This window comes from Salminus brasiliensis, chromosome 22 (genome assembly GCF_030463535.1).
Source record: "Salminus brasiliensis chromosome 22, fSalBra1.hap2, whole genome shotgun sequence".
Taxonomy (NCBI): domain Eukaryota; kingdom Metazoa; phylum Chordata; class Actinopteri; order Characiformes; family Bryconidae; genus Salminus; species Salminus brasiliensis.
The window spans coordinates 8,461,884-8,475,817 of NC_132899.1; the positions used below are offsets into that span (position 1 = coordinate 8,461,884).

A 13,934-nucleotide genomic window follows, 5' to 3' on the forward strand; every position below is an offset into this window, starting at 1 on the left:
TGACGCAAAGCTATTTAATTTTTTTTTTTCTTATTGATTTTGCGTAATGTGAATAATCACCAGAGCCATTAGCCATGTCCTTTAGTAACTTTCTTACTGTAATAGTAAGTTACCAGTGCCTTTGCTGTGAAATTCAAAAGTGTCATCATGACTGCTAGTAGTACAGTGATAAATACTCTGTAAGGAAAACTGGGACATATCAAATTTGCTAAACATGTATATAAATACACAATAATTATATTTTATGTATGCAGCAGGCTCTGAATCTAATTTATGCTTTGCTCCACCTGGAATTTCCACCCACAACATTGCTTGTATTTGTAATAGGTCAGTGAAAACCTCACAGTTTAGAAAACCAGAGGTATTTTGTAGTATTGAGTAGAAATAAGATATTGAAGTAGCATCAAATGTGCAAGTAGGTCTGAGTTGAATACTCTTGAATCTAATACTACAGTGGCTCAAGTATCGCCCTCTGGTGCTGCCCTCTCCCTGTAGATTTGCAGTGCTGCTCGCAGGAGGAAACCAGTGCTTTATCCTCATCTTCTGAGGCTTTGCCATTTTCCCTTCCTTTCCCTTGTCTCCACTGCCCTTCCGCTCGTAATCCAGACCTGCGTGAGTCCTAAACTTGTGTGGTGTGCCCCAGGGTTCAGCCCTAGGCCTTCTCGTATTGATTTATACTGAAGCACAGTGGACGTGGAGGGCACTAGGGGGGCCTGAGTGCCATATGGTCCTGCCAAGAGAGTTGCTCTTTCCCAAAATGGCATTGGTGAAGCCTGACTGGGGGGTATCTGCAGTTACCTGGAGACACAGGTGGCTGTGGGGGATGGGGAGGGAGAGGAAAGGGCGACATGTGGGAGCTCAACAGGCGATGAGTCTTCAGCAGCTCTGGCTGAGTTTCAGCACCTGGTACTCCTGCACTGAGGTATGTGTACCTCTTATTAAGGCCTATTTTTTTTGGAAAATGTATTTTTTAAATTAAATTAAAGTGCACTTATTTAAGAGAGAATTTGCATAAAAAATAAAAGGCAAGTAAAATGTATATTAAATTGTTTGTTGTAGTCACTAGGGGACACAACTACCTTAGGGCTGGCCACAGGGCTTCCCCATAGCAAACCAATAGTGTTGTCCCTATGTATTACTTTTGCATAGCATACGTCCATGTCATCATATCAAGGATGTCATGCTGTGAAATGTCAGTCAAAGGCATTTATCAGCTGCTTTTTACCTTCAGAAGCTGAAGTACAACCAGCCGATATGCACATAATTACAGTGCATATTCAAACCCAGGATCACTTGGAGAAATTCTCCTTGCAAATCCTTTTTTAAAGAGGTTAAAATACTGCCGCTACTGTGAGAGAACGATGGTACATCAATGTTGCCTTTTATTAAGACTTTGATTATGCACTCAGCTTACAATCTCTCTGCCACTATTTGTCAAGCAGGACCAGCCTGGAAAGGAAGTGATTTGTTTGCACAGCTTTGAGATATCTAATGTGATATTCCAGAAGACTGTTTATGCGAAACACCCGTCGTGTATTCCCCAGAGAGCCTTTCCTTTGTTTGGTGGCTGCGGGCCCAGACTGGAGTAGCACTGTGGCTGAATCAGCAAGATCAGCATCATAATGTGGAAATGCCACAGGCTTTTGTCCTTATTGAAGCCAGAAATGTGTTTAACTCTGCTTCTCATTGCCTCCACCAGTTTGAATGAACCCTTCCCAGATGAGTGTAAACCCTGTAAATGTTAAAAAAGGACAGTATAAATGATTTTATTTCGGTCCTCCAGTTATGTCTAGGTCATATTATGGAAAGCTACAACAATAGAGGATCTGTTTAACGTTGCTGTTTATGCGTTTGCAATTGTAGCTTCCGACACTGGGTGGGTGAGGACTGACCCATGGAAAACCAGCCACTGCCTCTTTTCAAAACTGTCACCGATGCAGCCAGCGGGCATCCAACATGCTCAGAGGAAATCACCAGGTACCCTGCTCTGATGCATTGGCTAGCAGATGCCCATACCTGCCAGAATCACCCTGAAGTGATGTGGGAATAGAGAGACACATCTACCCACCTGGAGAGAGCAAGGCCAGTTTTGCTTTCCTGGGTTCCGGCTGCTCAAGGCAGGCATCATGACCTTGGATTTGAGCCAACAGTCCTTGGGTCATAGTGATTGAATATCCTCTTTAAAACAAAGGTGCTACAAAGAGTTAAATGATGCCATAGAAGAACCACTTTTGGTCTCAGAAAGGACCATATTTGAAATAGGGATGTGCGTCACTGAAGTACACTATATGGACAAAACTATTGGGACACTTGCTCATTCACTGTTTCTTCTAAAATCAAGGGTATTAAAACACATTTATCCAGCTTTTGTTGAAGTAACTGTCTCTACTGTCTAGAGAAGAAGGCTTTCTACTAGATTTTGGAGCATTGCTGCGAGGGTTTGATTGCATTCTGCATCATGAGCATTAGTGAGGTCAGGGTCTTGGATTATTGAATGATCACCCCAACCTCACGCCCAACTGCCCAACTCATCCCAAAAATATTGGATGGAGCACCATCATTCCAGAGAACACAGTTCTACAGCTCCACAGCTCAATGCTGGGGGACTTTATACCCCTCTAGCCAACACTAATAGGTTCCAGAGAGTCCCATTCTAATGGCAGTACTTCTTTACAGGGACTAGACAAGTTAAATGAGCTACAGGAGCTAAATGCATTCATTCAAATAGGTGTCCAAAGGGGTGTCCACAAACATTTGACAAATAGTGTACCTTTCCTTTGCACCAGTAGAAGTTCCTTTAAACCTTTCAAAGGTTCTTCACATGTTTCCATTACAAACAGGTTTCTTTCTAGAACCAAACATATAGCATGACTCAAAGAAACCTTTGAGTAATGCTATGTTTCCCTCCCAGCCTCCAGACTGCACGGTTCCTTGTTTTCTCTACTCTCATCTCTTAAAGGCTTGATAATCAGTTGCTGAATTGAATCAGGTGTGCTGGATCAGGAGACAACACTGCCATGTGCAGATAGGTGACATTTAGGAACCATGGTCGGGTCTCCTGGTCAGGATCCACACAACACATGGGTAGGTAGTTTTTTGTGATTTCTTCTTCATCCTGAATCTGAAACATGAGCAACAACATCAAAGAAGAACCATCAGAGAAAGTTTCAGGTACATTTTAAGCTTATCAGAGAATTAACGTTTGAGAGATCTTTCAGAGCAGTGGAAGTCCTTCAAGACTGCAAAGAGGCATTGTCTTATTTATTGATTGAATGAATGATTGATTGATTGCAAAGGCCAATTGTTTCTCCCATAGGTACAAATACACTATATATGCAAATGTTTGTGGACACTCCTTATAATGAATGCATTCAACTACTCTACGTTGCACCCATTGCTGACACAGATGTGCAAAAGCACACACAGGGTTTATACCTGTGGAGAAGTACTGACAATAGAATAGGACACTTTGAAGCAGATGAGCATGAACCTATTGGCACCATGCCTAATGCCAGGTGTGGGCTAGAGGGGTAAAAAAAGCCCCCCAGCATGGAGGTGTGGTGCAGTGGAAGAACTGTGTTCTCTGGAATGGTGGCGCTCCATCCAGTACTTTAGGGATAAGTTGGGGTGGAGATCATCCTACATTCTGACCTCACTACTGTTTTTCTTGCTGAATGCAATCAAATCCTTACAGCAATGCTCCTCCAAAATCTAGTAGAACATCTTTTAGAGAGAGTTACTCCAACAAAAGCATTTTTTTGAATCCCTTGATTTCAGAAGAAACCATGAATGAGCAGATGTCCCAATACTTTTGTCCTTATAGTGTATGTACTTTATATATGTATACTAGTCTGTAAAGTCATTGTGAGGAAATACTTCAGCACAGAAAGCAAAAAGGTGCCACAAGGGGTTCTTTTAAGGAACCTTTTTTTTCCGAAAATTGTCATTTATAGAACCAAAACTGGCATCTCTTCTGTCATCGCTCAAAGAACCCTTTGTAGTCCCTTTATTGCAGTGTACTCAATCAGCTGAGACATCTTTGGTATCTGAAGTTTGCCCTTTTTCAGTTGAGCTGTGAGTCTTTTTGGAGTCTCCTAATTGGATAGTTTGATAAATCATGAATGCTCTAATTTCTAGATAGCAGTCAACATATCAAACGGCTTGCAGTCTGTTTACACTTCTGTGTTTCTCAGAACTTGTTTGCAACATCAGAGGCTTATTTGTTAAGAGCTGATGATAACGGTTCGAAGTTCCGCCCAGGCCCTGATTTTCTGTGGTTTCTCTTCAAGCATGTTGCAGAGTGGCAGAATTGGACATCTGCTTGGGGCTCCGTTGGCCTGGCTCTGCTCCATGTCGTCCTTGAGAGGAGTTATGCCTCGTGGAGTGCAGTAGTCTTCAGTGCCAGCTGCAGAGGGCCAATTATGTCAGAGTGGCTCAAAACAAGTAAATCTGTATGAAAATGTGTCGGAGCTGAAGGCAAAGAGGCCATGTTTTTCTTTCCGGTCTCTTAAAGAAAGAACTGATAAGCTGAACAATTTTCACGTCTAACTTAAAGCAGATACGTTTTAATGACTTTCCTACGTCCTAGGGCAGCATGGGTTCAGCCATGTAACCCTGCTGCTGCATTCTCTTCACTGGCTTTCTGTAGCTTACCGCATCAGATTAAAAACCCTGATGTTGGCCTACAAAGTCAAGAATGGACCATTCCCTTCATACTTAATGGCAATGATCAAAAGCCAATCTGCAACAAGAGCCCTTTGAGCTTCAAGTATGGCTCAGCTTGACCCACCATCCTTTAAGAACCACGGAAGACGAGCATCCAGGCTTTTTTTCTGTCCTGGCACCGAAGTGATGAAACGAACAGCAGAGTTGCTTGCTGTCGTCAAACGTAGACTAAAGACCCACCTCTTCTGAGAACTTACACATAGAGTAGAGTACTATGGTCTCCTTATTGACTTGTGTTTAGTAGTATCTAAGCTCTTTGAGAGGGATCTTTGAATTCTAGTCAATTCAAACTAGATAAGGTTATTCGTGAGTAAACAGTGAAGCACTTTTGTAAGTTTATCCTTAGTTTATCCTGCTTTTGTTGGAGTAACTGTCTCTACTGTGCAGGGAAGAAGGTTTCTAGATTTTGGCGCATTGCTGTAAGATTTGTTGCTGTATTGTATTCAATGACAAGAGCATCAGTGAAGTCAGGATTATTGGTTGATCACCACCCCACCTCATTCCCAATTTCCCAACTTATCATTCCAGAGACCACACTTGCACTGCTCCACAGCTCAATGCACACCTGGCATTAAAGGTAAAGGTGCATGTATTTGTCACTGTACAGCGAAATGTGTCCTCCGCATTTAACCCATCTGTGGTGGTGAACACACACACACACACTAGTAAACTAGGGGCAGTGAGTACACACACCCAGAGCAGTGGGCAGCCAACTCCAGCGCCCGGGGAGCAGAGAGGGTAAAGGGCCTTGCTCAAGGGCTTAACAGTGGCAGCTTGCCAAGCCCGGGAATTGAACCCACAACCCTGTTATCGATAGCCCGGCGCTCTAACCGCTGAGCCACCACTGCCCCATTAAGCAGCATGGTGCCAATAAGTTCATGTTTTTCTGCTCCAGAGAGTCCTATTCTAATGACATACGTCTTAAGAGCGAGAGCGAAAGCGCGAGAGAGAGAGAGCGCAGTAGTGGCTATAAATTTTTGCCCCATGAATCATGGCTCCCCGTGAGACATATGACATGCAATTAGCTCGTCTCTGAAGAGAAGGCCAGGGCTTTCATCATGGGCGATACACACACTTTTCCAGCCCAGCACCCAATTTTCCTTTCTTCTGGCTTAATTTACAGCCCCTCTGGAAGCACAGCCACCTGGGGTGGCATCTATTGCCCATCAAATCCAAAAATGTGGCATTTACAACTTGATTTGACAATGGTTCACAGCCTATTAATCATAATGCTCAGCTTGAGCTTATCATCTCCTCATCCGGAGCCATGTGGGTGTCCATTTCTGACAATGGTTTCCTCAATGAAAGGTCAGATTTTCTTAATTTTTAGTTTGTTTCTGCTGTCAGAAGGAAGGAAATCTAACCTTAATTTTTGGGAAGTTTTTGTAGTTTGTTGTTGTGCCTTGTACATGCTTATTTGAACTTATTTGAATGCCTCTATATAGCACCAAAACAGGCTCCAGTATTGATATGAATTAAAGAACCCTTTTTGCTAAGAGTGCATACAGAAACATGACGACTCAAAGAAACATCTGAATGTTTCCTCTGTAATAATGGAAAACCTCTTACAGATGCTTCTTTACAGAGCCTTTTAAAAATGGTTGTATACATCAATCAGCCATATAATTAGGGGAAGTGAATAATTATTAATATTATTAATAATACTGATTCTGCAGAGGCATCTATCAGAGGTAGCTATATTAGTCAGCATATCAGTTCTTGGAGGTGATAAAGGTGGTAAAAGCAGGAGAAATGGACAAGCATAAGAATGACAAGACTCTAACCAGACTGTGATGGCTAGCCGACTGGGTCAGAACATCTCCAAAACTTCAGGCGGGTCTTGTGGGGATTTTTGGTATGCAGTGGTCAGTATCTACCAAAAGTGCTCCAAGAAAAGACAGCCGGTGAACCGGTTGCACGGGGTCATGAGCACCACAGACTCATAGATGCAACCTATGGAGGCCCAACCTCACAATTTATGGGACTTAAAGGATCTACTGCTTAAAGGATCCCAAAGGATGCCTTCATAGCTCTTGTGAAGCCCATGCCTTGAATTCAAGGCAGCTCTGTTGTGGCGGGACAAGGAGGACTGAATTTTAGGCAGGTGGTACTACTGTTATGGCTGATCAGTGTTTTTGTATTTAGTATTTTATAGAACCATTACAACTCAGAGAACCACTCAGGATATTTAAATGTTTAACCTCCTGTAGATCGCTCTTTTAAAATTCATTTTTATAAATTAATAAAAAACTCTTTCAGTTCTCTCTGCTAAAAGTGTAGGGGGACCATAAAGGACCCTGCAGATGTTTCCCTTAAGAACAGTGTTTTGAAAAGAGATTGAGCCACCAAATAATGTATAGGTTCTGTTAAAGAACCCTCCACTAAAAGATGGGTTCCTTTATGGGATCACTGAAGCACTCTTCTCTTTTTTTAGGGGGGCAGTTTAGTTTTCTGTGGATTGCCACCACCACCACCACAACCACCACCACAGAAGTGTGTGTGTGTGTGTGTGTGTGTGTGTGTGTGTGTGTGTGTGTGTGTGTGTGTGCGTGTGTTTTGTCATGTCCCCCCTCTCTCTGCTGCCGTGAGGATTATTTTCCTGGACCACCGCAAGCAAAGCGTGTGATTGGTCGCAGGTTGAGGCGCGTGCACGTCGTTAGTTGTGAGATTTGCCTGCCTCCTTTGCCTCGGCTGGAGCGCTAGTTGGGGTCCGTTCAAGAGAGCGCGACGCAAGCCCCTTTCATTGCTTTCCAATGGTTTATCATCCCACCGGCAGCTGACCAACTGCACTGCATCTGAAGCAGCGAAGGGGAGGGATCGCGGGACCGGGCCATTGTTTTCAGGTAATTTGCCTTTCGGCTCGCGGTGTTCATTTCCACCTTCTCGACGGCGTCTGGACGCGGAGAGCTCGGCCGTAAACATCGGTAGCTGTCCGCGGTGCTGAAACCGACGCGGAGCGCTCGGCCGTTCCATCGGTAGCTGTCCGTGGTGCTGAAACCGCCGCGTCCGGGCAGCGAAATGCACTACGATAGCACTCCCCCCTGCTTTCACAAGCAGCAGCAGCCCTCACAGCCAGCTGGTCATCTCCAAATCCCGCCGCTTGCGTCTCGGCCACGCACCGTAAACACATCGGCAGTGCAGGCTACGGCGAAACGGACGAAGAGGGAAAGTCACTGCATTAGTCTGTGCACATTCTCGATGCATTAGTGGCTGATCGCGTTACGGAGGGCTCGTAATCAGGTTGTGCACACGTTCTAACTAAATCTGTGGACAGACGGAGGCGGTTAAAGGGAGGTCTGTTTGCAGCTCAAAACAAAACACTGCTGCTGTGAAGGTATCATAGCGGCCCCGCGGGCTGGAGAGGGAGTGTGTTTCAGCAGAGGATGGAGATGAGCTGCTTTGGGTGACAATTCAGTCCTAATAACAATAACAGTAACTGTGCATAATGAGATACAACCGTGGAGTCCCTTCCCACCCCTCCCCCTCCCCATCCTCCCCCAAAATTCCTCTCTCTGTATTTTCTCCTTTTATAACACTATCATTCTATCAGTCTTACTCTCTCTCCCTCCCTCATTTCCTCTCCTCTTCCTCACCTCTCTCTCTTTACACCCTCTTCTTTCTTGTCTTGCAGATTTTTACTCCTTTTCTAACACTATCTTCCACTTTCTCACCCTCCCTTTCCCCCAATTCTGCCTTCTCTTCTCACTCTACCCCTCGCTTCTCCCTCATCTTTCTTAAAGCTGTCCTTCTCTCTCATTCTCAACACTATCCTCCTCTCCTTTGTCTTTCTCGCTTCTCTACCCTTCGCGTCTCCCTTTGCTTGCTCTCATTTCACTGATTTTCTCTCCTAATAACACTATGTTCAGCTGTCTTTGGCTATTTACAGCCCCTCTCGCTCTTTTATACCACTTATTCCTATTTATATATATGTTAAAAATCGATATATTCACATGTATATATTTACACTTCTGCCTGTCTAAGTTTTTGTTGAGCAAGTAAACTGATCAGTAAGGCTCACAAGGTGTAATAAAGAGTGACAGACCCTAAGCTGCTGTTTCAGACACTGGTCTGGTCAGATCACGCCTCCGTGTGAAGCTTTCCAAACTGCTGAGGGATGTGCTGAAGTTGGTGTGTGTTGGTGTGTACAGTGGGTGATGCTGAATTGGCTGTTTGTCTGTATTTTGGGTTGTGCAGCAGCACAGGATGATTCTAAGGGCCTGTGTCTGATAGGGGCCCTAAAAATGTGTTAATTGAGTATTTTGGCAGAATTGTTAGTTGTGGGGTCCAGTATTATTATTATTATTATTATTTATTTATTTATTTATTTTTTTTTTTTATATATATGTTACCCTTTGCATCGCTAACTTTTTTATTTTTTTTTTTTTGGGGGGGGGGGGGGGGGGGTGTTGGCATTGTGGGCTGGGGCATTTGGGTTTTATGTTTTATGTCCTGAAGTGTGTATCTCTCTCTCTTACTCTTACTGTGTGTGTGTGTGTGTGTAGGAGTACTCTACGCTGGCTATTCATCATTGTGAGGCATGGCGCAAACTAACAGCTATGGACAGAGCAGCAATGGAGTAGCAGATGAGTCTCCAAACATGCTGGTCTACAGAAAAGTAAGTCCAACAGGTCTTACTTTCTACTTTTCAGGCTGCAGCGTGTGGTTATCGGTTCTCCTGGTGAAGCAGCAGGCTTGTTTAACGCTCCAACTGATTTAATTTCTACTCAAATCTCATTCTAGTCAGCGGTGACTGAATATCCACTTCTGGTTGGTAGGATTTGAGGGCACAGAAACTGCCTGCATGAAGCAACAGTGGTGGAGATGATGGAAAGGAAAAGGGCAGTAGTCTCTGCATGTGGTTTGATTTGGGATGAAGCGCGGCTCAGACGCTTGTTTTATTCATTTCGATTATTCTGACGCTTCCCAGAAATAGGAGTAGAGTTATAGTTATTAACATTATTAAAATGACACTCTCAGGACAAAAGAATGAGCAGGTTTATTGGGACACCTGCTCATTCACTGTTTCCTCTGAAATCAAGGGTAATAAAATGTGTTGGCGTGACTGTCTCTACTGTCCAGGGAAGTTTATTTTTGTTTAGTAGGCTGTGGAGCATTGCTGTGAGGATTTGATTGCATCTGAAGACAAGTGTTAGTAAGGTGAGGATGTTTGATGGTCGCCATCCCATCCTACCTCATCCCCAACTGCCCAACTCGTCCTAAAAGTTTTGGATGGAGCACCAACCATAATTCTAGACAACACAGCTCCACTGCTCTACAGCTCAATGCTGGGGGGCTTTATACCCCTCTAGCCAACACCTGGAATTTATAGGCATGGCACCAATAGTTTCATGCTCATCTGTCCCAGAGAACCCTATTCTATTGACAGTTTTACACATCAGGTTTCCTTTTGTTGAGACTTTTCTCAAGAACAAATTTAAGACAATTCTTTGGAAGATACGAGTGAATTGTTCACAGTCTTTGACATCTGTTCTTATTGGAATTGTGCAAGCTTGGATTTCTTCTTCTAGCTGTAGAAATAGTTTGGTTAGCTCCCTTTGCGGGTCTGATTTCCTACACAGTGGGACGACGACACACACTGGCTTGCTCGGGGACTCATTTTGAATAGTAAGGGGAACCGGTATGCATCCAACACACAGCTGTTTTAGTGCTGTCTCCAGTTTGTCAGCCTGGTTTTGACTCATAGTAACTGATTCACTGCTGTACATGTGCACTGTGCATCAAAGCCCAGTCCTCCAAGTGTTTTCATGGGTATGTATGTGTATATACCCCCACAGGAAGAGCTGAGAGTAGAGCTGCACAGAGTAGATGCTGCATGCTTTGAGTGTGTTTGACGGGTGCTGTACATTCCAAAATACTGAGGTTCAAAAGTTGGGTGCACTACTCAAAAAAGAACTCCATATTTAGGCCAGAACGTTCAGAAGTTCTGCAATTTAATTACACACACATTTTCTACTCAATTTCACTGCAGAACTCTAAAGTAGAAGATGGCATTTTAAGCCACGGTCAATCATGAGTGTAATTAGGTGCCTAATTAATTTGGCTAAATGAAGTATAATATTTAATTTTTTTGGATACGGCTCATTTAAATTGTTTGCTCAATGATCTGTGTGGGCTGTGAGTTGGAGCAGCTGAACACTTTAGAAATTTTAGAAAATTTCAAAGAGAGTAAAAATTGAAGTGGTTTGTGGTGAAATGGGTCATTGTGTAGAAACTTCACATTTATTAATATGTATTTTACAACTCAAATGTAGCCTCTTGATGTACTGTCCAAACTCACCAGTGAACTTACACATGTCTTCTACACATAAAAATAGTTACTATTTTTCCTACACATTGGCAAAATAGTGATAACCATTGTCATTGGGCACCATTCAGCCTTACAACACCAAGCATGTACCTGTCTGCCATGAAAATACACTATATTTCCAATTGTTTGTGGACACCCCTTGACAGCTACTTTAAGTTGCACTTGTTGCTGACACAGATATGCAAATGCACACCCACAGCTTGTAGAGCCGTAGAGAATTACTGCCAATAGAATAGGACTCTCTGGAGCAGATAAACATGAAGCTATTAGCACCATGCTGCCTAATGCCAGGTGTGGGCTAGAGGAGTATAAAGCCTCCAAGCATTGAGCTATGTGCAGTGGAAGAACTGTGTTCTTTAGAATGATGATTGGTGCTCCATCAACTACTTTCGGGACAAGTTGGGGGTGAGGTGGGGTGGTGATCACCCAACATCCTAAACTCAATGATGCTCTTTTTGTTAAAGCAATCAGCTCCTCACAGCAATGCTGCTCCAAAATCTAGCAGAAAGCCTTCCCTGGACAGTAGAGACAGTTACTCCAACAAAAGCAGGAACTCAAAATTAACTTTTGTTTTTTCAGAAGAAACAATGATTGAGCAGGTGTCCCAATACTTTTGTCTAATATTAAAAATGTTTAGGCCAAAGACTTTGCAAAACTATCATGAGACAGTGTCTCAGGCTTTTTTCTGTGGTTTAGCTTTCTGTGTTGTTTAATGTTTGGATGCCTGGTTCTATTCTCCACCACTGTGGAGAGGTCAGATTCTTTTTCTCTGTAACTGAGCATTCCACTAATCTATTCTAGAGAACCAGTTGAATGCATTTGTAGTACATGGAGATGTCCTCACGAGTGGGCTTAATTTGATCTACAGAAATAATTGATTGTTTAAAAATAGTTTATAAATTGAGTCTCTGGGTACAGGTCTGTGTAGAGTCTTTGGGTGTAAGTCCAAGTTGAGTCTTGAGTGTCGAGAGTGCAAGTCTGAGTGCAGTCTTGAGTCTTTGAGGTATGGAGTGAGTCTCATGTCTTTAGGGTGTGAGACATGTCTCAAGTCTTTGAAGTGCAAGACCAAGTCCAGTCTTGAGTCTCTGGGGTGTGAGTCCAAGTCCAATCTCAGGACTTTGGGGTGCGGGTCCAAGTCCAATCTCAGGTCTCTGTGGTGTGGGTACAAGTCCAATCTCAGGTCTCTGGGGTGCGGGTACAAGTCCAATCTCAGGTCTCTGAGGTGTGTCCATGACAAAAGGCTTTCTACTAGATTTGGGAGAAGTGCTGTAAGGATTTGATTGCACTCAGCAACAAGATCATTAGTGAGGTCAGGATGTTGGATGATCACCAACCCCGCCTCGTCCTCAACTCCCCAACTTGTCCCAAAAGTATTCGATGGAGCACCACCATCATTTCAGAGAACACCACTCCACAGCTCAATGCTGGGGGGCTTCATACCCCTCTAGCCCACACGTGGCATTAGGCATGGTGCCAGTCGGTTCATGTTTCCCCTCTTCAGGGACTAAACAAGCTGTGGATGTGCACTTGCACATCTGTGTCAGCATTGGGTGCAATATAAAAATCTAATTCAAATGTATTTCTATAGGCTTTTCACTTGAATGTCACAAAGCAGCTTTACTGAGATCCGGGTCTGAGCCTCTTTTGAGCAAGCCAGTGGCAACAGTGGCAAGGAAAAACACATTCGAGAGGAACCTGGAGAGGAACCAAGACTCATAAGGGGAACCCACCCTCTTCTGGTCAACGGATAATAACAATGAGTAACTTAAAGTAGATGCATGTCCACAAATATTTGGACATGCAGTGTGCTTATAACTAACTAAATCTACCATTTTCAGGAGATAAAGTGATTTGGAATATGTCACAAATATCTAGATACAAGTTAAATATTTTTAGAAAATTCTTGCAACAATCTTAACATGAGAAATATTAGATATTTAGACTAGATTTAGAATAACTTCACTTGCTGAGGCTTTTATTATTTGATTATTTATTTCTTTTTATTCAGCTGGGAAAATAATTGGAGTTTGTATTAGCAGGGCAGTTGTTAGATTTAAAATAGCTACATATGAGCTGACACAGTACTGTAGCTGGCAGCTAAGCTAATGCTGAAGGTTAGTGACCATGGTGTTTTCGGGACCCGAGGGAGGATTGGGAGGAAATGAATGGGGTAATCAGGAGATTAAAGCTTCAATGGTTCTGGTTCAGCATTGAGACTTTATGCACTTAATGGATCTGCTTTTGTGGCGTTAGACCGTGTCCCAGTTTCTGCAGTGGGTCAAAGTGAATATCAATATCGCCTATATCTTCCTATCTGGAACTGATGAACAGTCCGTTCCAGGAATATGGGGCATTTCATGTTGTGCTGGGTTGGCTGTGTAATGTGCCGGATCTTTATCTCCTTCTCCTGGAGTCGAGGAGAACTCTGGGCTGATTTCAGTTTGCTTTCTGCAGCCCACCATCTAACGAGTCCTGTTCTGAACATTTCGTCGTCTTGAATGATGCTGAATCTGGGTCTCAGCCCTAAAATTAAAGGAGCTGCTGAATATTTTAGCACCTGCATAACTCTGTAGCTGGCTCGCCACACCGAGAACTCGCAGCTGGCCTGCCTCACGGTCTTCTCTTCTACATTCACAGCATGGAAATGAAGCTGCTGTTGCTGTTGGGGTTGTTGTTGTTGTCATTGTCGTTGTTGGTTGACTGCATTCTGCTTCACATTCACAAGCTGAGGCCGCCAGTCACATCCGAGCTGTGGGGGCTCGTGATTGACTGACTAGCGCGTCGTATTTCTGAATCAGGCCGCTAATGCTGAAAGCGAGTTTGAGTGAGGGGCCTAATTGCACGCAACCGTAATTGATTCACCTCGTTGGCTAATTTCCTC

General features: G+C 43.6%; 1 protein-coding gene across 2 annotated transcripts in view; it reads left to right on the forward strand.

Annotated features, from left to right (window-relative positions):
• The first annotated feature begins 7,288 nt into the window (after window positions 1-7,288).
• Window positions 7,289-13,934, forward strand: part of rgs7b (regulator of G protein signaling 7b) — a 132,658-nt gene continuing 126,012 nt past the window's right edge. For both annotated transcript variants that reach the window (XM_072667046.1, XM_072667045.1), the window contains exons 1-2: window positions 7,289-7,568; window positions 9,228-9,340. In XM_072667046.1, the coding sequence (XP_072523147.1) occupies window positions 9,263-9,340 (78 nt within the window). In that variant the 5' untranslated portion in view covers window positions 7,289-7,568; window positions 9,228-9,262. The remainder of the gene's footprint in view (window positions 7,569-9,227; window positions 9,341-13,934) is intronic.